The following is a 25,267-nucleotide window of genomic DNA, read 5'->3' on the forward strand; positions in this document are numbered from 1 at the left end:
CTGATGGGGAGAGAACAGAATTTCCTGTGTGCTGGAGGTACATTGATTTCTAAAGGGAAACCAGCAGGACTCTGCTCTGTCATGTAAAGTTTGATGGGCTGTACTAGGTTAATAGGTCCATGTGTAGGGGAAGGAGAGTGGGAATCTAAGAGCTGAGGTAGGAGCCCAGCCCTGCCACTCACTCTGATTTGTAGCAGACTCTTTAACTTCTCTAAGCCTGCTTGTGAAATACAGATTATATCTATGACCCAGCCAAGCCTAGTGAGTTGTGAGGACCAAATGAGGTCAAGTATACTTTGCAAGTAAGATATGCTGCCATTGGTTTTGTCGTACTGCACTATGGGGGTGGGGGACTTGGGGGTGGATAGAGACAAATATTTTCCAAGGCAACCAGCTTTTAACCTGGTCCTGACACCATGATGGCCAATAATGGCTATGCATGATGATTTTGTGTGAGAGAAAGCATAGGTGGTGGGTAAGAGCAGGGACTCTATAATCTGACTTATAGTTCAAGTCTGGGTTCTACCATGTACCTTCTCTGTGGCCTTGGACAGGTTTCTCATCTATAACATGATGATAAGAATAGCACCCACTTCATAGTGTTCTTGGTGAGGAACAAATTAGTTAATATTTCTAAATGCCCAGAACAGTACATGGCACATAATACATACTATAAAGTGTTAAATAAAAACATCCGTGGAGAATTTGTTTTCTCTTTTTATTAATTTTGGGGGCTTCAGACAGACAAATCAGAAAAATTCAAAAGTGTATCAGTTTTTCTAAACTTTTCATAAAATATATATTTGCATAAACCAACAAAATTAATGCCTTGGGAATTACATGTTACCAAGAATACATGGAATGGGAATGGGAATATATGTTACCGAGTGTGTACTTTTTGCTGTAACATCTCAGTGAACAACAGCTTACTTATTCTGACACCTTGTTCTTCAAGGAGAGAAGAAAGGAGGAATACAGTTAAAAATCAGAGAACAATCTGGAAATAGAGCAGTGCATACTTCATTATGTTACTACTGTTTTCCCGTTTCTGTTCCCTAAATATGATACTGGGAATTTAAAAGTAGATGCTTATTGAACAGTTTACATCAGGTATCCTATTGCAGGTGAAATCTGTTCTTAAAATCATGAAATTACCTTGTTGTTTGTACTGCCACCAATACGGTGAAGAATTTGGTAGACTACCCACTTAGCTAGATTAGGAAAATGTGTCCCTAGTTTGTTTGGAAGAAGACATTTTATGAGTAGTGGCGTTCTGTGTCTGGGAGCTATGGAGTGAAAGAATAAATGTCTACTGTAATTTCTCAGGATGAAAAAATGAGGTCACTTTTTGCCAGACTGAAATGGACTGCCTGTTTTCGTTGCCACGGTTGAAAAACAAGTCTGATCTAATGGGTGGCTTGTGGCAGACACCACTATTGAACGACAACCATTAATTCAAAAGCTGAAATAGCACTGAGAGGTATCGAAGTGACTGCACTTAGTGATCTTTCTCAAATGATGCACTTTACCAAACCACAGAGGACAAGAATTACTTAAAAGACATTAAGAGTTTTAACTATTTTTGGCTTTATCACATTTTTTTAAAAATTGAGGTAAAATTCACATAACAAAATTAACCATTTTTAAAATTTTTAATTTCTGTGAGTACATAGAAGATGTATGTATTTATTGGGCACATTAGACGTTTTGATATAGGCATGCAATGTGGAATAATCACATCATGGAATATTAATTTCCATCCCCTTAAGCATTCATCCTTTGTGTTACAAACAATCCAATTATACTAGTTTAGTTATTTTAAAATGTATGATTATTATTGACTATCCTGATGTGCTATCAAATAATAGGCCTTATTATTTCTTTCTAAATATCTTTTTGTACACATTAACCATCCCCATCTTTCCCCAAGTTTGCCCATTACCCTTCCCAGCCTCTGGTAGCCATGCTTCTACTCTCTATGCCCATGAGTTCAATTGTTTTGATTTTTAGATCTCAGAGATAAGTGAGAACCTGTGATGTTTGTCGTTTTGGTCCTGGCTTATTTCAAAATTAACCATTTTAAAGTGTATCATTCAGTGGTGTTTAGTACATTCACAACTCATTACCTCTGTCTAGTTAGAAAACTTTTTCATCATCCCACAAATTTACCCTTAATTCAAAAGCTGAAATAGCACTGAGAGGTATCGAAGTGACTGCACTTAGTGATCTTTCTCAAATGATGCACTTTACCAAACCACAGAGGACAAGAATTACTTAAAAGACATTAAGAGTTTTAACTATTTTTGGCTTTATCACATTAAACAGTTACTCCCTATTCCACCTGACTTCATTGCTTATTTTCATATGAAAGACTCATTACCATGGTTTTGTGTGTGAGCTTTGGTTTTAAAAGCTATTTGTTTGGTACTTTTTCATAATGTGTTTTGTTTGTTTAAAGGGTGAGTGATTTTATTATATGTGGACATTTAGGGAGATTTGACTTTCCTGATTTTAGAAGGAAGGTAAAAGTGTAGGGAAAGATGACTTCTTAACTTCCTGAGAGAACTGATTGAGGAGGATTCATTGTAAGACATAACTGAGTGAGATTAACTTTGGGAGATGTACTCAGTAAGAATAGCCCAGGACAGCTCAAAGATGGGCAGACCTCTTCAAGCAATTGAACTCTTTCAAATTCCAGGAAATGAAAAGTCACTGCAGGAAAATGTTGCAGCCCACATATCCTGTTTTCCTTATACTCTTCTTCCTTCATTCTCCCCTCTCAGGTCTTAGCACCATCTAAAAGAGAGAGTCAGATGGTGTTAAAATTGCCAGCAAAGGCCAACCTTAATGTTAGTTGGGGGTGGCTGCTGAGTCCTGCTGGGATGCTGTAGTGGAGAGAGAATCCTCTTTCTGCCTTCTCTGGGAGTGATCCAGTTTGCATCAAATAAATACCAAAGAAAATAGTTTGTTTACCTAGTCACTCTCCATATCTGTTACATATTGGTAGTGATATTGGTCATTGATCATCAGAACATATTAGAGATAGATTTCAGAGAATATTAGTGGTCATTAATTTCTTTTTGCTCCCTAATTCAAGCAACAACAATAAAAATAAAATTATATCAAAATGTATTCACAAGGTCTAGTACATATAGCTAATTTTCCATAGTTTGTGCTATGTGTAAGACTAGTCTGTGCAGATCAAAGTATAAATGTAATATATGTTTCAGGAAGTTACCTTTTAAAGGACTAAGCCATTTGGGGGGCATCATTAATCATCATTTGCTAATTTTTAGATTTGAATGCATAATGCATCTAAATATTCATGTATTATGGTTGCTTAAAGCATGTTATGGCTGTTATAGTCTTCATTTAGATTCATGGAGAAATAGTTATAATAAAAGTGTAGATCAGCTTCACAACTAAATAAATTACTAATGCAGAATCATATTTACTGCCCTGGTCTGCTACTGAAAGGAGGTAAACAAATAGAAAAATTGAGTGGATGAAATATTTATTTTATTTTTAATTTTATTTATTAACTATTTTTTTTGAGACAGAGTCTCTCTCAGGTGGCTGGAGTGTAGTGGTGTGAAATTTTGTGCCCTACATTTTTCATCTACCATGATATTGTAAACATTTTCCAGTATCTGCAATTTGCTCTCAGTAGGCATCATCCTCCTTACTTATAAAGTCATGGTGTTATCAACTGATGGGGAAAAGATGTTTAACATGTGTATCTTTATAAAGAAAGTTTTTAGAACATTTGGTTGGTACAGGCCAGAGCACATATGGTGTGTGTAATTAGCCAAATCCTCAAAGCTGCTTGGGGTTTCTGGACTGACTGAATTACTGATTCATATCTTTTAGCTCTTTAGCCTGATTAATGGTTGAATTACATATTAATTTTCTCATAGAGAAAATGTTCACTCTCTGAACATGAAGAGCTAGGATAATGATTTTCTCAAAATAAGTGGATAGCAGATGTTGATATTAAAGTGTTCAAGGGCTGAGGCCTTGTTTAAGAGCTTCTGGCTGTTTTTTATGGTTTTAATTCTAGACATTTATCTTTTTATGAAAACGTATATATCTTTTGGAATTTCTGCAAGGAAGAAGTTTTGTTCATATTCTATTTTGATATACAAATGTCTTATTTTGGTTGTAGAGGAGTATAAGATGTGTGTGGAGAATTTATATATGTACTTCTTTTGAAGTTCATCATGGGAAAAAATTCAGCCATCTATTCATGTATTAGTTTTTCAGTAGTGTTTAATTATATGGCTTATGTGCTTATTTAAGTGTATAAAACCACATTGTTTATTAGAATATATTTGAATTTATTTATTTAAATTATTATATTCTAATTCATGAAAATCACATGGAGTCAAACTTTTTTTCTTTCTTCTAGCCAGATGAATTATACTTTGAGGAAGGTGATATTATCTACATTACTGACATGGTAAGCCAGATAACATCTTGTAATGCCACATATAAACGAAAGATTTGTAAGACTGTTTTATGTAGCAATAACACGGTAAGTTATCTAAATGTATATTTACATAAAAATACTTATGTACAAGTCTGTTCATTTTAGCACAATTGATAGTAGCATAAGATTGAAAATAGCCCTTATTTCCATCAATAGGAAGAGAGTTGAATAAGCTTTGGTCTGTCCACAAATGGAGTATTAAGCAGTTATAGAAAGAAATGGGGAACATCTCTATATGCTATTATGAAGTAATTTAAGTTAAAAAAAAAACCAAAGTGAAAAAATGTAGATAGTGTATCCTAGCTCTTCTAAAGGGTGAGAGTGTATGTACACACACACACACACACACACATGCGCGTGCACGCACACGCACATCTGATTTATGAAGTAAAATTTAGTTTTATTCTATGAAGAGTAAAGATCCTTTCTCTAGGTAGAGGGAGGGAAATAGGATAGAATGAACATGGATGGAAGATAAACTTTTTAGAAAATTATATTTGTTTTGTGAATTTGACTTTGAACTGATATAACCTTGACATAGCTAAAAATTGAATCCGTAAAAAATTGAATAGCTAAAAAGCAATCCGTAAAAATTAAAAGCAGAATGAATCAAATGAACTTAATTGTACTCTAGTAATTGACATAGCCACACAGAGAGGAAATATTCCAAGTTTAAAACTCAGCAATTTGACTGAACATCCATAGTAGAATATGGATATATATGAAGGACATAGATACATATAAAATATATATATATATATGAAGGACAAAAATAACTGGCCAAAAAAAGTAAATTGTTTAAAGTCATGCTCTTGTTAGGGAAATGTTGGTAATGCTAATTCTGAGATTGTTGCATGTGTATTGTGGTTTAGAGCAAATGAGTCATTAGGTCAGTGGTGTTGCTAACGGATTTTCAGCATGGCAGAAAGGATACACAGATGTAAGATTAATGACAGTTTAAGAAAAACTCTGTATTCATTCATCTGAATTGGAAGGATCACATTGTATTTTTTATCTGAAATAAAACAAAAATATCTGCTGTGTTATTTGCAAGGGCCTAGGAAAAATGTCCAACACGATAATAATATGTTATTTCCCACTGAAATGAATAGGCTTCTTTGAGAAATGGCTAGTACCAATCAGGGGCAGCAGAGGTACAAGATGAACCCAGATCATCCTCTTACTAGAAAACAAGGAAGTTCCCAAAGACAGTAGAGTCACATTGAAAGGACTTAGGAATTAACTTGAAGAGATTCCCATTGGCCAAAGATAGGACAATTTGAGCATCAATTAGAGCAACAACTTCCAAGAATTGAAACACATTACATACATTTAAATTTATGAATTCCTAATGTTACTTCTGAACATATCTCATTGGTCAGCATGAGAGAATGCTAGGAAACCAAGTTTTTATTCTGACAACTGTTAAGGGAAAGAATCACCATTTATTGTGTTTTCTTTATGAATTTCTTATCCGGGCAACCTGAGAGTTGATGAGGGCAAGTTTTTGTTTAAAGAGGTCTTCAGGTTATTTCAATGAAGAAGGAATAATAGAATTAGAATGCCACCATCTTGCAGCCCCCAGGAAACAGTGGATCTAGACAATGATCATCAAGGGGTACTAACATTACAAAAAGAAGCTGACTAGACAGTATGCATTTCCCAATGGAAGAAATCAATACTGCCTAGGAAATAGCCTTGCCAAAAAAAATTGAAGCTGATCTAATTAAACCTCTAGAACTAATGACCAACTTACAGGCAATATAGGAAACAGAGCAACATGTTTAATGGTCACACAGGGCTGCAACATGCAAAATTCATAGTGGTTTCAACTTAGAACAAACCAACTTAAGAGATAAAAAAGAGAGAGAACCTATAGATTAAAAGATACTTAAAAGACAGATCAATCATATTGTATAGCCCTTAGTTGAATCCCAAATTATGGGGCTGTTGGGAAATTTGAGTATTGACTTAGATATTTGATATTAAGGAATTGTTGGAAAAAAACTTTTAAGCTGTGATAATGGCATAATTGTCTTTTAAAAAGTATATCTCTTTCAGAGATACATACTGAAATGTTTACTGATGAAATAATATGTCTAGAATTTATTTCAAAATAATCTAGGAGGGGAGGGTGGTTGTGGGGGGATATATAAAATAATATTGGCCATTAATAAATGATTTATGCAGTTGGGAAACTGGTATATATATATATGGTCATTACATTGTTCTTTCTACTTTTTTATAGGTTTAAATTTTTCTATAATAAAAAGTTACCCCCAAAATGAAGATGATATACAGAGATCTTTAGAACTTCCTCCCCCCATAAAAAAATTATCTCAAAGCTAAGAGAAATGAAATTCTGGGCACAAAATAATGTAGCTAGTTGAAAGTAGTGTAATTTTTTTTCTTCTATTTCATATTATTTCTGATTTGTTTGGTTGTTGGGAGTCTGTGATGAAGCGTATTCCATTTGTTGCAGGCGGAAGCATGCATATTTGTAATTTAGTGGCAATGGAGATGGACACCCATAGCTAGGGTATGAGGAAGCTTGATAGTATGGGTAGGGCTGGTGGACATTTTGTAGAACAGGTACTCCCTAGGAGCCAAATAATTTGAAAAGTGAATGAATGCCATCTGGATTTAATGCTGCTTAATTTAATTCTTCTTTTACCAGAGTGATACCAATTGGTGGAAAGGCACCTCCAAAGGCAGGACTGGACTAATTCCAAGCAACTATGGTAAAGTATTGCTGAATGGTTTTACTTTCGCTTGGAATGTGTTGGTTCTTGAGGCTTTTCTGCTTGCCACTGTGAATGAGAAGACAATGAAGTCATTGTCAGTCTAGGAAATTTTCCATTCCATGAGCCTCCTGTTAATAAACTGGCCATGAACACCAGATGTGCTTGAGCCAGACTCTGTGGCCTAAGAGAATGCATTATATAGCATTCTTGAAAGAACCTAAGGTTTCCAAGGAAACGGTTATGGTTTTACTTTCTTCTACTCTTAAAACAATTTTTTTTAATGCTGATTAACTTGATCTTGCAGATCATTTCTTAGACTAGCCCCTTGTTTTGTGATGGAGTAACCCGACCTTGTTAATTCATGTTAGGGGCAGTGATGTTCATTAAATGCTTATCATTGACAGTTTGGGGAGCTTGAGCAATGAGAGACACGGCTCCTGCCATGAAGCTGCTTCTCTCTGGAAGTGGGAAAACAGATAAAACACTAAATTTTGATGTCAGCAGAGTAAAGTCAAAAGAGCACAGAATTGATAAACAAGGCTCCTGAATTTTAATCCTTTTTCTTCCACTTCCTAATAACATTTCCTACTGATTCTAGGACAACAGGGAACACATCTCTAAGATGCAGGTAGCTATGCAATACAGGAAGCAAAATATTCCTCCCCTCATCTGCTCCTACATAAATACACACAAAGGAATCAGAATTATATTCACGCATCCTCAGAGTGATCTACAAAATGTAAAAATGAACATCAAAAGCTTTCTTTTGCATTTTTGTGACTTATTAAATACTTGAGTAATATCAAGTATGCATTTAACTCAGGTATGCAGGTTTGTTTCTTTTTGTTTATACTTCCAGTTAATTACTGTGTTAATTCTTTATTGCTTGGCTTGGTTTCCCTTAACAAGTAATTCAGCTTCATTTAATGCAAGAACTATCTATTTGATTTTCTATTACTTTTTATCTGTGTTAAGTAAAGGAAACTGTGTTGAAGGCCCTGGTATTCCTGAAGCTGAGGGACTGTACTGAGTGAGTAGCTTCAGTGAATAATTTGTGTGGCAATTCAGCATTGGGTTAATGCTTTTTATTTTCAACCTAGTGGCTGAGCAGGCAGAATCCATTGACAATCCATTACATGAAGCAGCAAAAAGAGGTAGGTGTGATTCTTTTTGATTGAGGTATGCAGTATAGTAAAATGCACAGATTTCAATTAGTTTTGACAAATGCATCAAGATCTAGAACATTCTGCCATCCCAGAAAGTTCTCTTTGCACCTTCTCAGTTAAATTCCTGCTTTCCCCAGAGACAGTCTGTCCCAACATCTATTACACTAGAGAAGTGTGATTTTAATTTTAAAATGTCAGTCAAAAAATACTTTTGAAGGGAGAAGCAAGTCAAAGTCTGTGACTTCCAAAACTCAATATCTGGCAGGGGAAAGAGACATCATAAAATATAATATGATAAGTACAGCAACTGAAATGTGTTTAACAGGCTGTAGCGGCCAGGGTAAGTAACTGGAGGGCAGAAGAATGGAAGGGCCTGATGGGTACAGCATTTAGGAGAGCGTTGGTGTGGTGAGCATTTAGCCAGGGAGGGCATAAACAATAGGGATGAACCTGGGGAAGATCCTTGGCCAAACAACAATGAGCCTGGTCTTGGGCTTTATTCTGTAGATCAGTAGTCCTCAGCTAGGGTGATTCCTGTTTCACAAACCCTGAGGATATTTGGCAATATCTGGAGACATGTTGACTGTCATGACTGGAGGGATGTTACTGGCACCTTTTGGGGAGAGGCAGTAGTTGTTGCTACACATCCTACAGCACACAGGAGCACCCCCACAATAAATCAACCCCAAATGCCAATAGGGCCAATGCTGAGAAACCCTGCTGTAGATAATGGGGAGTTTTAGTAAAGCCTTAATGAGCTCTATTTCATTCCATTTATAGATTTTTTTTGAAATCTGAGTGTACACAAGGAAATTATTGGTTAGGATTGTGAAAAAGTAAAACTACTAAACTGACATTTGGGATATTAGCCTGAGGATTTTAAATTAATAGTTATAGTTTAGCATATAAGAGCAGCAGCTTTGATAAGGTTGTTTAGCCTTTCTTATAAGAACTGAAGATGCATTGTAAATGTGAATATGAATAGTATCTGCTTGCTCCCAATTTCCAGAATTTCACAAAGAAAAAATATGTATGTATATGTGTACACACACACACACACTCTCTCTCTCTCTCTCTCTCTCTCTCTCTCTCTCTCTCTCTCTCTCTCTAACAAAATAGAAATGTCTTAAGTAGACCCATGTAGGGAAGTCTTCCCATTAAGCTATCGTTAAAAACATTGATGTTAATACTTTCTATTAATAAGCTGGAAGTTAAAATGTACTATAATGAATGTATTAATGGGTAGGTCTTTATGCAGAATGAAACAGAATGGAATAGATTTAAACGCAGAATACAAAATGAAACCTTTTTTTCTTGTGTTTTTATAAATGTAAAATTCTTTCAGGCAACTTGAGCTGGTTGAGAGAATGTTTGGACAACAGAGTGGGCGTTAATGGTTTAGACAAAGCTGGAAGCACTGCCTTATACTGGGCTTGCCATGGGGGTCACAAAGGTATTACATTTTGTTTGTTATATGTTTCTATGCTATTGAAAATATGTTTCACCTAAGGGAGCCAGATTTACAAAAAAAAAATGAGAAAGAAAAAGCATTGGCTATTCTTTTTGAATCTTTTAGAACACCAGCCAAAAGCCTTGTTCCTGGGAGCTCTTAGAACATTGTGTAGAATGTAGTCAGTCAGCCTCACTGCATGGGCCTCTCTCTCTCTCGAAAGCCTGGACACTTCCTTTCCTTTCTCAGGCTTAGAAAGGTTACCGGAAAATAGCAGTAGTATAAAAACAAAACCACTATCTAATCTTACGGAAAAAAGAGCAGAATTGGCTCCTCTAGCTTAGCTTTTCACAAGGTCTGCTTTTATGATTTACATTTTAAGTTTAATGCAAACTGTTAGATTCAAGAGAAAGCCAGCATTTGCCTAAGTTAGTGATTCCATTGATACTTTCTGTTATAATCAATAATGATGACAAATTGAATTTTTAGATGTATTTCATCCTGGCCAAAAATGTTATCACTCACTGCTTTTCTACCTTTCTGTAACACAGGAAACAAACTCAACAACAATAATAAATGAAGAGCTCAGCAAATTAAATAGCAGTGCCAAAGGAAAACTTGTAACTGTCTCCTAAAAAGAAGCCTATCTTATTTCAGCTAATAAACATGCTAGTTATATGAATACAAAGTATTATAATTAATGTAAAAATATTCCTAGATGTGTCATATGAAAATGCAGAAGCCAAAACTATTAGAAAAAGTGTATTTTCCTAAATAATTCCACTTTTTAGGTTCTTAAGTTTTTCTATTTTATAAATTTTACAAAATATGTTAACATTTTCTTGATGGTTCTTCTAAAGAATCTCTCTTTTATAAAATTATTGTACCTAGATTTGAGCTTCTTATTTTCATTCTTAAAAGCATCTTTTCTCTTTGAATTTCAGATATAGTGGAAATGCTGTTTACTCAACCAAATATTGAACTGAACCAGCAGGTAAGACTGCTTATCTGGAAATCATTTAACACACACCTGCTTCTCTTTAGTATAGAGCAACTTATGGGCATGTGAAATATTGTTCTCAAAATACCACAAACACATAATTTAAAAATTATAATTATACTAAAATTCAAATTGTCCACAGCCCCAAATGCCACTCCTCCTCATGTCACTTTCAGCTTTTAGCTCTTTCTTCATGCACTTAGCTTTGTATTACTAAGGAATAGGCTGATGGAGCCATCTTGTCATGCATTATCTTCATGTGTATTTTGGCCTCCTGTTGGGTATGTGAAGGGTTAAGCTTGTCAGCTGCCCCAACTCTCATCTTTCAGCACCCAGCACCCTGCACCCAGCCTTTCCACCTCTGCTCCTCAGTGCACTTCATCACAGTTTTTGGTTATATTACTATATAATGTTTACTTTATTATGGGTGTTTAAATAGTGTTCACTGCTTTTATAACTTTTTTTTGCTTCTTATTGACTTTTTAAAACTCATTTTTTGTTATCTCACTGTGACTTCTATATTGTTTTATACAGTTTTGATATATAATACTTTTGTAAAATGTTTAAGATAATCAGTAGCTTTCTTTTTTCTCCCTGGACTCACTTTCTGATGCTCGCCATCATTTTCCAGTCTGAGCAGCTTGGTTCCTGCGGCCCTTTGCCTGTCCTCCAGGGAACCCCTTCCATTCTCTGCCATGTTGTATCTTCATTTTTCTGGATCCTTTGTCTTTCTTTTGCCAGAGAACATCTTCAAGTAGATTTCTGAGAAATAGAAGCTTGGGATTGATTCTTTGGCTGATCAGAATGCTAGGTCAAAAACAGTTTCCCTCAGAATTTTGAAGGCATGGCTCTGTGGCATTCTCGTTTCCAGGGTTGCTTTTGAGAGGTTTGGTGCCATTTTGATTCTTATTCTTTTATGTGTGATCTATTTTTTCTCTTGCTAAGAATATTTATTTTATTGTTGGTGTTTTAAAATTTTATAATGATGTGCCTTAGCATTCATCTTTTCCCAATGATTATGATGAACTCTTTCAGCCTGGAAAATTATCTTGTATTATTTCTTTTAGAGTTTTTATCTGTACCTTCTTAGTTCTTTTGGTTCTGGAATGCCCATTAGTAAGATACTGGACTTCTTGGATTGAACCTTCAATTTTCTAAATATTTCCCAGAGATGTTCTCACCTTTGTTTTGTTTTGGTTATCTTTTTAATTCCCTAGAGTTCTGTATTAGTTTTCTGTTGCTGCCTAGCAAATGACCACAGGCTTAGCAGCTTATACTTTCTGTACATCAGAATTCTGGGTGTGGCATAGCTGGGTTCTCTGTTCAGGGTCTCCCAGGTAGAAATCAAGTTATGGCTGGAGCTGGATTCTCATCTGGAGCTTGGGGTCTTCTTCCAAGTGCATTTAGGTTATTGGAAGAATTGATTTTTTGTACTTGTAGTACCACTGAGGCCCTCGGCTTTTAGAGGCCACCCCTCTGGGTACACAGCTCACAGCATGGCTGTTTGTTTCTTCCTCAAGGCCAGAAGGAGATTGTTTCTCTGCTGTTTCATCTTTTTTTTTTTTTTTAAAAGGGCCCACCTGGTTAGGGCCCACCTGAGATAATGTCTCTTCTGATGAATTCAACATCTACTGACTAGAAACCTAACTGCAGAAGTGATAGCCTATTATATTCACTGCTTTCACTCACAGTCAAGAGGAGGGAATTATACAGGAGACCTATGCCGGGGGCAGGGACCTTAGGAGCTATCTTAGAATTCTGTCTGTTATAACTTCTTATTTTACTCTGATAGTTACTTTTATGTAGTATCTTTTTCTTGTTTCATGACACAATATGATCGTACATCTTGCTGATACACTATAACTTTTCAAATGTATTTTGTGGCTGTTGACTGTGTTTTTTTCCTTTGAGATCCATTTATTTTGTTTGTAATGGTCTTTCCTAAAATATTTTAGGCTGTCCACAAATACTTGATGTCATTATCCATTTGTTTGTTTGTTTGTTTAATTTGAGAGGGAGTCTGGCTCTGTTGCCCAGGCTGGCGTGCAGTGGCACAATCTCAGCTCACTGCAACCTCTGCCTCCTGGGTTCAAGCTATTCTCCTGCCTCAGCCTCCCAAGTAGCTGAGACTAACAGGCCTGTGCCACCAGGCCAGGCTAATTTTTGTATTTTTAGTGGAAATGGGGTTTCACCATGTTGGCCAGGTTGGTCTTGAATTGCCAACTTCTGGTGATCTACCCTCCTCAGTCTCCCAAAGTGCTGGGATTACAGGTGTGAGCTACCATGCCTGGCTCTTATCCATTTATTTTTAAGTGTGATTAGAAGCTCTGTGTGTTTGGTGAGGCCTGCTGGCTGATGGTCTTCTCCTCAGGGTGATGTGGTAAGGTCCTGGCTATTATGCTAGGTGACTCCCAAATGCTAATGAAAGTACACTCCTCTTTCCTGCACATGGGGCTACATTGCTTCACCAGAGAAGTGCCCTCCAGTCTCCTGCCTGGGGGTATGTGCACACTGGGCAGTGGGATATGTAAAGGCACCTGAGAGAGGAGTCTTACTGTTCAGTTTGTACCTTCTCTTGTACCTAGTGTTGATGAACTTGGAAACTATCAGGTTAATTTCTCAGCAAGTAATATTGGGTTATCTGGCAGCAAGAAAAGGGGAAGAGGTTCTGAGATTCGAATTACTTTTTATGAATACTTTTAACCAGTAGTACCTCTCTTTTCATACCCATGCCTCATTTGTGCCCTACTACCTCTAGTAATCTCCAATTCCTAATTTTTGCCAGGCTTCTACATGTTCAAATCTGCTTGCTTCCTCCTGGGATCTCCCTCTGCAGACATCTGCATTTCAGCCTGTGCTCCACCAAGTCAGCTTGTACCCCTCGATCCCATTCCATCTCTCAAAAATGACTCATCTCCTATCCCTTGAGTCTCCTTTCCTTTTCTCTTCGGAATCTTATGTGGTTCTTTAACTTTGTTCCCATTTTAGGTTTAATTGGATTAAACCTAAATTAACGTGTACTTTCAATCCACCCTCTGTCTTAAAAATGATACTTTCTCTTTTTATCACCATAGAACAAGTTGGGAGACACAGCTTTGCATGCTGCTGCCTGGAAGGGTTATGCAGATATTGTCCAGTTGCTTCTGGCAAAAGGTAAAGTTTATGTTGAGTTTATCTGGTCTTTGCTTACCCTAAAAAGTAGTGTCTATCAAATTATGTCATTTGAAATGGTAGGAAGAATAATAGTCTTATTTCAAAATGTGGTTTAACCTTTGCTCCGTCTGTGTATCATGATTTAGTCATGATAAGATGAAATTATTAGGGGTTGGTTTGTTTTAGTTTTTAATGTAAACTAAAACCATGGCAAGCTTTAACATTACATATATTACTTTTGGTAAGAACTGCACTGTATGTTTCTCCAGGATCATAGAGCCTTTGAAACAAAGAATGTGTGTGGCGGGGGGAGATCCTGTCTGAGAAAGCTGTATAGGTAAAGCTGCTTAGGCCCTTGTTCTCATGGGGGAGTCCTGACTGATGAGCAAGAATGATGTAGCTGCAATGTCCTGTTTTGAGTTGAGCAGGTGTATGATATAAAGTGAACAAGAGAGGATATCTTGATCCCCTGTTTTTGTAAGTCAGAGAAAGCAGTGAAATTATAAACTGACTATTACTTTACCCATTTGACCCACAAATATTAGTTTCCTCTTAGAGAAGGCCAGGCAGATCACCCATACCATACCCTAGTTCATAAGCCTATCATGTAGGATGTTTGATTCCCCAAGACACAACTCATGGAATTACCTTCATTAGGGATCCGCAAAGCAATATTGTGGAATATATGATAGGAAGTGGTTTAGATTTTAAGTCTGGTGATGTAAGTTCCAGGTCTAAAAGGCCAGACACTGTGATGATCACTCTAGTGCCCTGTAAAGGGTATGCTGAGGGCTTTGATGTCCAATATGGCAGCCAGTAGCCATGTGCACAGCTGAGCCCTTTAAATGAGGCTATCTGAATTGAGATCTGCTGTAAGTGTAAAATGCATACCAGATTTTTTTTTTTTGAGATGGAGTTTCGCTCTTGTTATCCAGGCTGGAGTGCAATGGCGCCATCTTGGCTCACCGCACCCTCTGCCTCCTGGGTTCAGGCAATTCTCCTGCCTCAGCCTCCTGAGTAGCTGGGATGACAGGCACGCGCCACCATGCCCAGCTAATTTTTTGTATTTTTAGTAGAGACGGGATTTCACCATGTTGACCAGGATGGTCTCGATCTCTTAACCTCATGATCCACCCGCCTTGGCCTCCCAAAGTACTGGGATTACAGGCGTGAGCCACTGCACCCGGCCGCATACCAGATTTCAAAGATTTAGTGAAACAAAAAGTAAAATATCACAATAATTTTTATGTTGGTTTTATGTTGAAATAACATTTCAAATATACTGGATTAAATATATAATAAAAATTAATTTCACATTTTTCAAATTGGCTACTAGAAAATTAAAAATTAGATATATGTGGCTCACATTATATTCCTATTAGTACTTGTCTAGAGGGACCCAGGAAATGGTTGTGTTTCTTCTCTATCGTCACTGTCTCTGAATATTTCCTGTTCTGATAGAAATCATGTCTATAAGCTCTAAAGTATAGTATAATATATGATTAGTCACAGAACTGTTAACCCTCAGGAGTTTTCAACCTGTAGCATACTGAGAGAATTAGGTTTTTTATATAACCCTACTGTGAATACAGCGATCTGCTTAGGAGAAAGATTTTGACATAAGATCATTATATGACTAATTAAACATACTATTTTTTTCTTGATGCAGTATTTCAGTACCTTCAAATTTGAGTATGCGTCTTTCTTTTCTTTTTCCTTTTCTTTTTTTTTTTTGAAACTGGGTCTCACTCTATTGCCCAGGCTGGAGTGCAAGTGGAGCAATATCAGCTCACTGCACCCTCTGCCTCCTGGGTTCAGGTAATTCTCCCACCTCAGCCTCCTGAGTAGCTGAAATTACAAGTGTACAACACCACATATGACTAATTTTTATAGAGATGGAGTTTTGTCATGTCACCCAGGCTGGTCTTGATCTCCTGTACATAGCAATCTGCCTGCCTCAGCCTCCCAAAGTGCTGGGATTACAGGGATGATGGACTACTGTGCCGGCCTATTTTTTGTTTATTGAAGGGGAAGTGGTTGCAAAGAAAATGACACTTTCCTACACTGTGTCAGAAAGTATGAATTGATAAAGCCTTCTTGTTTTTTTATTTTTATTTTTATTGTTTGTGAGTGAGTCTTGCTCTGTTCCCCAGGCTGGAGTACGGTGGTGCAATCTTGGCTCACTGCAATCTCCGCCTCCTGGGTTTAAGCAATTCTCATGCCTCAGCCTCCCAAGTAGCTGGGATTACAGGCACCTGCCATCACATCTGGCTAATTTTTGTATTTTTAGTAGAGACGGGGTTTCACCATGCTGGCCAGGCTAGTCTTGAACTCCTGACCTCAAATGATCCGCCTGCCTTGGCTTCCCAAAGTGCTGGGATTATGGGCGTGAGCCACCATGCTTGGCCTAAAGCCTTCTTGGAAAGCAATCTTAAAATCAGAGATGAAAAAGGAGATATTACAGCTGATACCACAGAAGTTCAGAGGATCTTTAGAGACTAGTATGAAAAGTAATCTGACAGTAGCTGGCAGAATTTAAAATGGACTTAGCCTTACTTTCCGATACCACTTTTAGTAAGCCATTCTTCAGAAATACACCTGAACAAAGATGTTGAAGGATATTCACTGGAGTATTTGTGATAATGAAAATTAGGAGTAGCCTAAGTGCCCATCAATACAGGAGGAATTAAATTTTGGAGCATTCACAAAATGGAATACTTACAAACATTTAAATAGGTTGAGTTACGAATATGTGTATTGCTAAGAAAACAGCACCATTAGACATTAAGTTTTAAAAACGTGAAATTACAGACCAGTACATGTAGTATGATTTTGTGTCTATATCAATGTGTATGAATGCACTGATGCAAATAAGGGAGATAAGAACTCACGCCCACTTGTTAAGAATGGTTACCTTTGCAGTGGGTAGAAGAAGAGGGAATGAAACGGGACTTGTGCTTTTGTTCAGCATACATTTGTATTTTTGAATCCTTAACAATGCAAATGTATTCATGAATTCTGATGTAATTTTTAACATAATAAAGGCAAAGGAAAACTGGGTAGAAGATGGCTTGTGGGAATAATGAATTACCTCTCGGTTTTATGTGTTGCTATTCTGCTAATTTGCATGAGAGCATACTTACAGATATAAAATATGAATCCCCTCAAGCACTGCCCACTTCGTCTTTTCTAAAGACCCTCTTGAGCCAAAGAGGAGGCAAAGGGCTCATTGAAGTTAAGCTCCACAGGGACCATAAACTCCTGACTGAAAGGTTCACATGCAGTTCTATAGGGACTGGAAGGGAAAGGCTCTGAATTGTTATCACAGGTGCAGCAACAAGCTTCCTGATTAAAGATGCCAAATACACCATATGAGAGTTTTATTGTTTTGAGAACGTTCACTTCTGGGCCAGAGTTGTTCTCTAGTTTGTTTTGCCAAAAGTGCTTAGTCATAGGGAGAGAGAATTGGCTGCTACTATATAGTCTTTAAAGATATCTAATTGACTTTTCTTGTGTTGGGAAGGTGCTAGAACAGACTTAAGAAACAATGAGAAGAAGCTGGCCTTGGACATGGCTACCAATGCTGCCTGTGCATCTCTTCTGAAAAAGAAACAGGGAACAGGTATTTGTTTTAAATCCTTCTTTCTCCTCTGGTGCCCCATAACTAAGATATATTAACTTAGAATTGCTCAGAAGAGATGAACTCAGCTGAGTGCAGTGGCTTATGCCTGTGATCCCAGCACCTTGGGAGGCCAAGGTGGGAGGTTCACTTGAGTCCAGGAGTTGGAGTCCAGCCTGAGCAATGAAGTGAAGACTCCGTCTCTATAAAAGGTACAAAAAAATCAGCCAGGCATGGTGGTTTGGGCCTGTAGTCCCAGCTACTCAGGAAGCTGAGCTGGGGAATCACTTGAGCCCCCGGAGGTTGAGGCTGCAGTGAGCTGTGATCGCACCATTGCTTTCCAACCTGGGTGAGAGAGAGGCTGTATCTCAAAAAACAAAAAACTCTTCAGATAATTCTGAAGTTTGTTTATATATCGTTCATCTTAATCAGAAGCCCCAAAATAGGACATCCTCGATCAAACAGAAATTAGACGAGAAACACAAATCTTTTACCTTTATTGTGTGTGTTTCTTTTATTCCTTGCAATCAAGTTCTAATCACCTTGCTTTTATTACAGTCCTTTTTGGAGAACTGTCATCTTCATTCCCTCGTTTCAATATGTATTTATGAGTGATTATCACTAAATATTTTAAAATATAGCATTTAATAGCTCCATGATTGTATTTTGTTTTTGTTTTTAAAGAGGATATCAATGAATTGTAATCAAAATTATTCTAGACTTTGCTAAACATTTTGGACTTTATTCATAGTAGTATGGGCAGTTTTTAAAAAAAGAGTTTAAGTGTACATTATTTTTTTTTTTTTAGATGGAGTCTTGCTCTGTTGCCCAGATTGGAATGCAGGGGTCAATCATAGCTCACTGTAGCCTCAAACTCCTGGACCCAAGTGATCCTCCCATCTCATCTTCTTGAGAAGATGGGACTACCGGCATGTGTTATCATGCCCAGCCAATATTTTTTTTAATGTAGAAATATGGGTCTTGCCTTGTTGCCCAGGTTGGTCTCGAACTCCTAGAATCAAGCCATCCCTCCACCTCAGCCTCCCAAAGCATTGGGATTACAGGTGGGAGCCACTGTGCCCAGCCTCCTTTTATTCTTTATTCTAGATATGTCTTAGTTCTAGATTTCTTTTCTTTTTTTAGCTTCAGTTTGAATATAGTATAAACTGTTAATCAGTTTGGGATTCCTTAATTAAGCCATGAGTGCTCACCTGCAGTGCAAGCCTTTCCTTTTTTTTTTTTTTTTTTTTTTGGTGGGGGACGGAGTTTCGCTCGTTACCCAGGCTGGACTGCAATGGTGTGATCTCGGCTCACGGCAACCTCCGCCTCCTGGGTTCAAGCAATTCTCCTGCCTCAGCCTCCCGAGTAACTAGGCTAGTTCCTCCTGCATAGATGGAGATGGGTTCTGCTAAGGGAATGAGAAAGTATCAGCTGAGCTGGTGCTCCCCAGCTACATTATGATTGAGAAGCCATATTTGTAGCTGTGTGAGAGACACTTCTGCTTGAAGTTGACCTCCTACTCCTTGCTGCCTTGATTGGGTCAGGAAGTAGGACTCTGGCCTAACTTCCTTGCTCTGCCACTGACTTCCTGTTGTGTGGCTATCCTCAGCCTGCCCTAACCAAAGAGTAAGGTTTCTTATGACCTGAAGGTATCAGAGTCTCGTGCATGCTGTGAGCTCCATTTTGACAGACAAGGCGTATACCAAACTTTCTTAGACCCTAGAGAGCTCACCCAGAAGCCTTACTCAGGAGTGGTTAGAGGTGAGGGAAGCAGGTGATGAGTCTTTCTGCAGCGTCTGCAGAATAGGGCTCAGAGGCAGATACTCTTTTCCCTGCGTACCCCAAGTATGTTTAGTCTACCTTCCTAAATTTGAACTGATTAGGTAATGGATTCATTAGTGTGGTAATCTTAGGGCCTGGCAGACAGAGCCAAGAGATGAATTTTTATATTTCTTTTTTTTTTTTTGAGACGGAGTTTCGCTCTTGTTACCCAGACTGGAGTGCAATGGCGTGATCTCGGCTCACCGCAACCTTCGCCTCCTGGGTTCAAGCAATTCTCCTGCCTCAGCCTCCCGAGTAGCTGGGACTACAGGCGCGCGCCACCATGCCCAGCTAATTTTTGTATTTTTAGTAGAGATGGGGTTTCACCTTGTTGACCAGGATGGTCTCGATCTCTTGACCTCGTGATCCACCCGCCTCGGCCTCCCAAAGTGCTGGGATTATAGGTGTGAGCCACCGCTCCTGGCCTAATTTTTATATTTCAATTTTCATGTTACTTTTAAAATGTTTTTACTTGCTTCATTTCCCTGATTATACAGATTTTTAAAAAAAGATTTAATTTGTATTATGATCCTCATTGGAATAGGGTTGGACTATTTGGCCATAGAGTTAATTGTCAGCACGAACTCTAAGTTGGAAAAGGTATATTCTGATATTGTCCACTTTTCTTTTTTTTTTTCTTGTGAGACAGAGTCTCACTCTGTCACCCAGGCTGGAGTGAAGTGATGCCATCTCAGTTCACTGCAACCTCCGCCTCCTAGGCTCAAGTGATTCTCATGCCTCAGCTTCCCGAGTAGCTGGGATTACAGGTGGGCATCACCATGCCTGGCTAATTTTTGAATTTTTAGTAGAGGTGAGGTTTCACCTTTTTATCTTGGCTGGTCTTGAACTCCTTGACCTCAAGAGATCTGCCTGCTTTGGCCTCACAAAGTGCTGGGATTACAGGTGTGAGTTGTTGTCTACTTTTAGAAACATAATATGGATTTTTTAATAGGTACAAAATAAGTCACATGTTGCAGTTACTGTGGAAGATAACTAGGATATAGGGCTTGGGGTTAGGGTTATACCTAAGAGTTGAGTCCTTTAAAATATTTTTCAACTTTAAAAAATTTGAGTATAATTTACATTAAGTACATAAATCTTAAGCATACAGCTTGATGAATTTTTTTTACACCTGTTCGCCACAACCCAGATTAAGCTAGAGAACAGTTCTCATACGCCACATGTCTCCCTCAGTGTCTTCTGTTTCTCTCCCATAGATTAGTTCTGCCCGTTTGTGAATTTTATTTAAGTGGAATCAAACTGTATATACTTTTTTGTGACTGGCTTCTTTCATTTACATTACGTCTGTAATATTCACCCGTGTGACTGTGTTCCTCCATCATTTATTTATTGTTTGTATGTTTGTTGGTGGGTCTTAAGTGCTGCTTCTTGATTTGAGATGTGTAAACCCAGGGTGGTGGGATTGAGGAAAAATGAACATGAGCTAGGGGAGGATGGCAGTGCTGCCAGGGGATACATTCCCATGTGCACTACACCCAGAGGTGGGCTATGAAGAAATACATCTCATCACTCAACACCTGACCATGTGGGAGGTTTCCCGAGAAAACTGCCTCAGAACAGTTCATGAAGGGGAGAAGGAATTTATTTGCCTGACTTGTACCTGTCTTTTGATGACCACTCAGTCAGAGTCTCCATTGTGGCAAATCATCCTCTTTTTTTTTTTTTTTTTTTATTTTTGAGACGGAGTTTCGCTGTTGTTACCCAGACTGGAGTGCAATGGCACGATCTTGGCTCACTGCAACCTCCGCCTCCTGGGTTCAAGCAATTCTCCTGCCTTAGCCTCCCGAGTAGCTGGGACTACAGGCATGCACCACCATGCCCAGTTGATTTTTGTATTTTTAGTAGAGATGGGGTTTCACCTTTTTGACCAGGAGGGTCTCAATCTCTTGACCTCGTGATCCACCTGCCTCAGCGTCCCAAAGTTCTGGAATTATAGGCGTGAGCCACCATGTCCGGCCCATCCTCTCTTTTTAATAGAAGTAAGAATAAAATAACGGGCAGAAGTAAGCATCTGGGCACACAGAATATGGGCAACACTTTGGATAGCAATGTAGAAGGGGAAAGAGCTTTCCTATTCGTCTCTCAGGCTTTAGGTTAGAAAGCTACTTTTTACCAAGTTGACATGAAGTCCTGAAGTTCCTGGGTATGTGTTGGGGGAGAACAAAAGATATTCTTCCCAGTCCTTCTGGACTCCTCTTGAGCAGAATGGAGAATAGAGTCAGCCTTCCAAGCTTTATACCCGCTTGGAAGGTGGTATAAAGTCACTGAAACATGGCCAGGTGTAGTGGCTCACACTTGTAATCCCAGCAGTTTGGGAGGCAGGAAGGATTGCTTGCATCCAGGAGTTCAAGACTAGCCTGTACAGCATAGTGAGACGACATCTCTACAGAAAAATTAAAAACTAGCTGAGTGTGGCGGTGCACGCCTGTAGTCTCAGCTACTTGGGAGGCTGAGGCAGGAGAATCGCTTAAGTCCAGGAAGTTAAGGCTGCAGTGATCCACGATTGCACCATTGCACTCCAGCCTGGGTGACAGAATGAGATCCAGAAAAGAAACTTGCCTCTGTTCTGCTTTCTTCCCTTTTCTCTCTTGCAAGATAAATCGGCTTCCACCTACCTTGTACTCCCTTCTCCTTTTCTTTTTCTCAATAATCATTTCCCAAAACCTGTAAGCAGGAGGACTCTTAAAAAAAAAAAAAAAAGCATTCGGATACCAAAAAAAAATTCCTTAATATCATCAAGTATCTGTCCTTGTCCAAACTTCCATTTCCTTATACATCTTTGTTTGTTTTTACTTGTTTACTTATGGTTTATTTAAGTCTGGATTCACATAAGGTCAGTTTGTGATTGGTAGATATAGCTCCTAAATTGTTTTTTAATCAACAGTTCCTTTCCCTCTACTCTTCCCCCTTTTTAACCTTGCCATTCATTTATTAAAGAATTTGGGTTAACTAACTTGAATTTCCCAGTCTGGACATTGCTGACTACATTCCCATGGCGTTGTCATATTCCTCTGTCCTTTATGGTTTTGTCAATTGGTGTTAGATCTAGAGGTTTGATCCAATTTAAGATCAATCAATCAATCATCTATCAATCACCTACCTATCTAGAGGTTTGGTCCAATTTAGGTTCTATCTCTCTCTCTCTCTACCTACCTACCTACCTACCTACCTACCTACTATTTACCTATCTAGCTAGAGGTTTGATCCAATTTAGGTTTATCTGTCTCTCTCTCTCTCATCTGTCTGTATATCTGTCTGTCTGCCTGCCCGCCTAATCATATATTTTTCCTGGGAGTAGAAGGAATAATATATAATACAGAATATAGTGTTCTTTTATCAGAGGCACGTGATATCTGGTTGTCACTCTTCCTGTGATGTGACATCCATTGATGATTATTGCCTAGATCTGTTACTTCACTAAACAGCACAAAATGATGATATTCTAATTAAATCACTTTTTTCTGAGTTATTAGCTGGAATATTCTATAAAGTTTTCCCTCATTAATTGTTTTGTTACGCAGAGGAATAATTAGTGTAGCAAGTGCGGGATAAATGCTTGATTTTTGCGCTTTATTTAAGAGTTTTTAAAAGAATAAGGTGGTCTCTGTCCTTCAAAGGGTGACAAATGAGTTCTTTTTGGCGTGGGTTGAAATATTTGATGTGCTTTAACCTATTCCAGTTAGGAGCTTTATCAGTAGCCCATCTTTGGCTAGTGGAGGCCTCTTTAAGTTGAATCTCAGACCCTTTCACATGATGCTGTCTTTGATAAGGATCCTTGATACACAGCATGACTAGGGTTCTAGTCATCCTTTATACTTCCTGCCCCATACTTGGAACTGGTCATATTTACAGTGAGCTTCAGAGATGTGATTCTTAGAGACCATGATGATCTGGGTGCTGTGACATTTATTTATTGAACAATGTGCCTGTGTTTGCATTTTGTATTTCCCACTAAAATTATACCTAGGGTAATCTGTTGCTATAGGAGCTTGACTAAACAGTTGAAGAGCTGACAGTTAAAGATCAAATGTCTTCCTTTTGAGCCCTGTTCAAGGTTGCTTGAACATTTGATAGGGTCCAGCTCTATTTTAAAACCTTTTATTCCCACCATTTCAGTCTTTTGCTTTATTTTCAGTGTTTTCTACATTGAAATTGAAACTTCTTTGTTTTCATTCTTTCTCTTCCTTTTTCCCCTTCAGTAGTTAACTTCCTACCCAGTGACCTTGACTTTGGGCAAGACCTCAGGCTGTCATTGGGAAAGAAGGTTGGAAGCACAGTCAGAGCATAGCATTGCTGGTGGTTTGCCTTGTTGGCCATGGTGCCTGTGGCTGGGCCTTTCTGTTGGAAATGGATGCATGGCACCTAGCACCATGTACTTCACTCTTCCACATGACGAAGGAACACATTGTCAGCCCCTGTGGCAACAGAAACTTAATGGTTAGGCTGAAAAGCAAAAGCAGAGAAAGTTCCTCAGAGAAAGTACAATCCTGGGTCAGATGGAAGATTCTATTCTAATTGAAGAGCTTTGAAAATGAAAAAAAGATGAGCAGTTTTTAATTACCCTGTTTTTCTTTTTTCCCTCCTATTTCTTTTAGATGCAGTTCGAACATTAAGCAATGCTGAGGACTATCTGGATGATGAAGACTCAGATTAATTCCTTTCTGGAGCTTTAAGATCTAAAACTTCTGTTGCTTTTGCCATTCCAAAACTTTGTCTTTGCCAGAAGAGTGTTGGTAACTCTAAAAGAAAAGTATATATGAACACGGCAGTGCTGCACTATGTTTGAGTAGAGAGTGTAAATAAATTGTTCTCACCTTTGGTTTGCAAATAAGTGACTGGATTCTTGGCTGTAGGAAATACATTTACGTTCACCAGAGTAGAACAAGAAGAGATTATTTATCAAGCTAAAGGAATTTTAAGAATTTAAAACAAATCAGGATTTTTGTTTTTTTATTTAGTTAAAGTGCTTTACCTCAAGGGTTGAGATATTTTGAATGGATTTTTCAAGGGGGAAAAAATGCTTATTGTAATTATAAACCAAAATACTTAACAAAATCATTAGCTATTCTGACAAAAATAAACATTTTGAGAGACTTTATTCATTTTGTCTGTTTCTGTGGTATCACTCTAAATAAGTAAAGCTTTTTATATTAAGTGAGAACTGATTTTATTTTTTAAGTTATATTTATTAGCACAGAAGAATAATGAGAGCCACATTTTAGTTTAACTTCTTATGTCAGCTTTCATCAAAGTCAAGACGGTAATCATTGAGAGGGTGCATGTCTAATAGTAATTTTAATAATTATGAGACTTCAAGTTTTTTCTCCAAGGTTGTAGAGTGGAGAAACCCAACAACTCATTACAGTTTTGCTAAGATTTGAAAGGTTAAAAAAGGTTATTTCCTTATGAGAGATGCCATACTTTTCCATATGGAGTAGTCAGGAGCCATGAAATTTTTTGCATTCAGTTTTTCATTTTAATAACATTTATTTTCTCACAATATAGATCTAGTTCATAATGATTCAGATTCTTTTGCTGAAACACAATTAACATTGCAGAGAGCCTTCTGTACTACTGACATGACACTTCATTTGGGGTTCTAATTTTGTATCACTACAGTGATGATATTGAAAATGACATGGGCATTGGAATTTGCCTAGAATCCCAGCCGTAGGTCCAAATCTATATTTTGCAAGATAATTTCAATGCTAATTTCAAAAACACATTGATGAAGAGAAGGAAATGTATGAAGAAGGAAGTGGGTTAGCCCAGGAAATGAACAATTGCCTCTGTAAGAGTTTATT

General features: G+C 37.9%; 1 protein-coding gene across 1 annotated transcript in view; it reads left to right on the forward strand.

Annotated features, from left to right (window-relative positions):
- The window catches only part of OSTF1 (osteoclast stimulating factor 1), a 60,607-nt gene extending 36,046 nt beyond the window's left edge, over window positions 1–24,561 (forward strand). The window contains exons 3-10 of the mRNA XM_017972926.3: window positions 4,409–4,459; window positions 7,167–7,230; window positions 8,334–8,387; window positions 9,745–9,852; window positions 10,794–10,843; window positions 13,924–14,002; window positions 17,526–17,624; window positions 24,059–24,561. Coding sequence (XP_017828415.1) covers window positions 4,409–4,459; window positions 7,167–7,230; window positions 8,334–8,387; window positions 9,745–9,852; window positions 10,794–10,843; window positions 13,924–14,002; window positions 17,526–17,624; window positions 24,059–24,117 — 564 coding nt within the window. The 3' untranslated portion in view covers window positions 24,118–24,561. The remainder of the gene's footprint in view (window positions 1–4,408; window positions 4,460–7,166; window positions 7,231–8,333; window positions 8,388–9,744; window positions 9,853–10,793; window positions 10,844–13,923; window positions 14,003–17,525; window positions 17,625–24,058) is intronic.
- The last annotated feature ends 706 nt before the right edge of the window (window positions 24,562–25,267 follow it).

This window comes from Callithrix jacchus, chromosome 1 (genome assembly GCF_049354715.1).
Source record: "Callithrix jacchus isolate 240 chromosome 1, calJac240_pri, whole genome shotgun sequence".
Classification (NCBI taxonomy): Eukaryota; Metazoa; Chordata; class Mammalia; order Primates; family Cebidae; genus Callithrix; species Callithrix jacchus.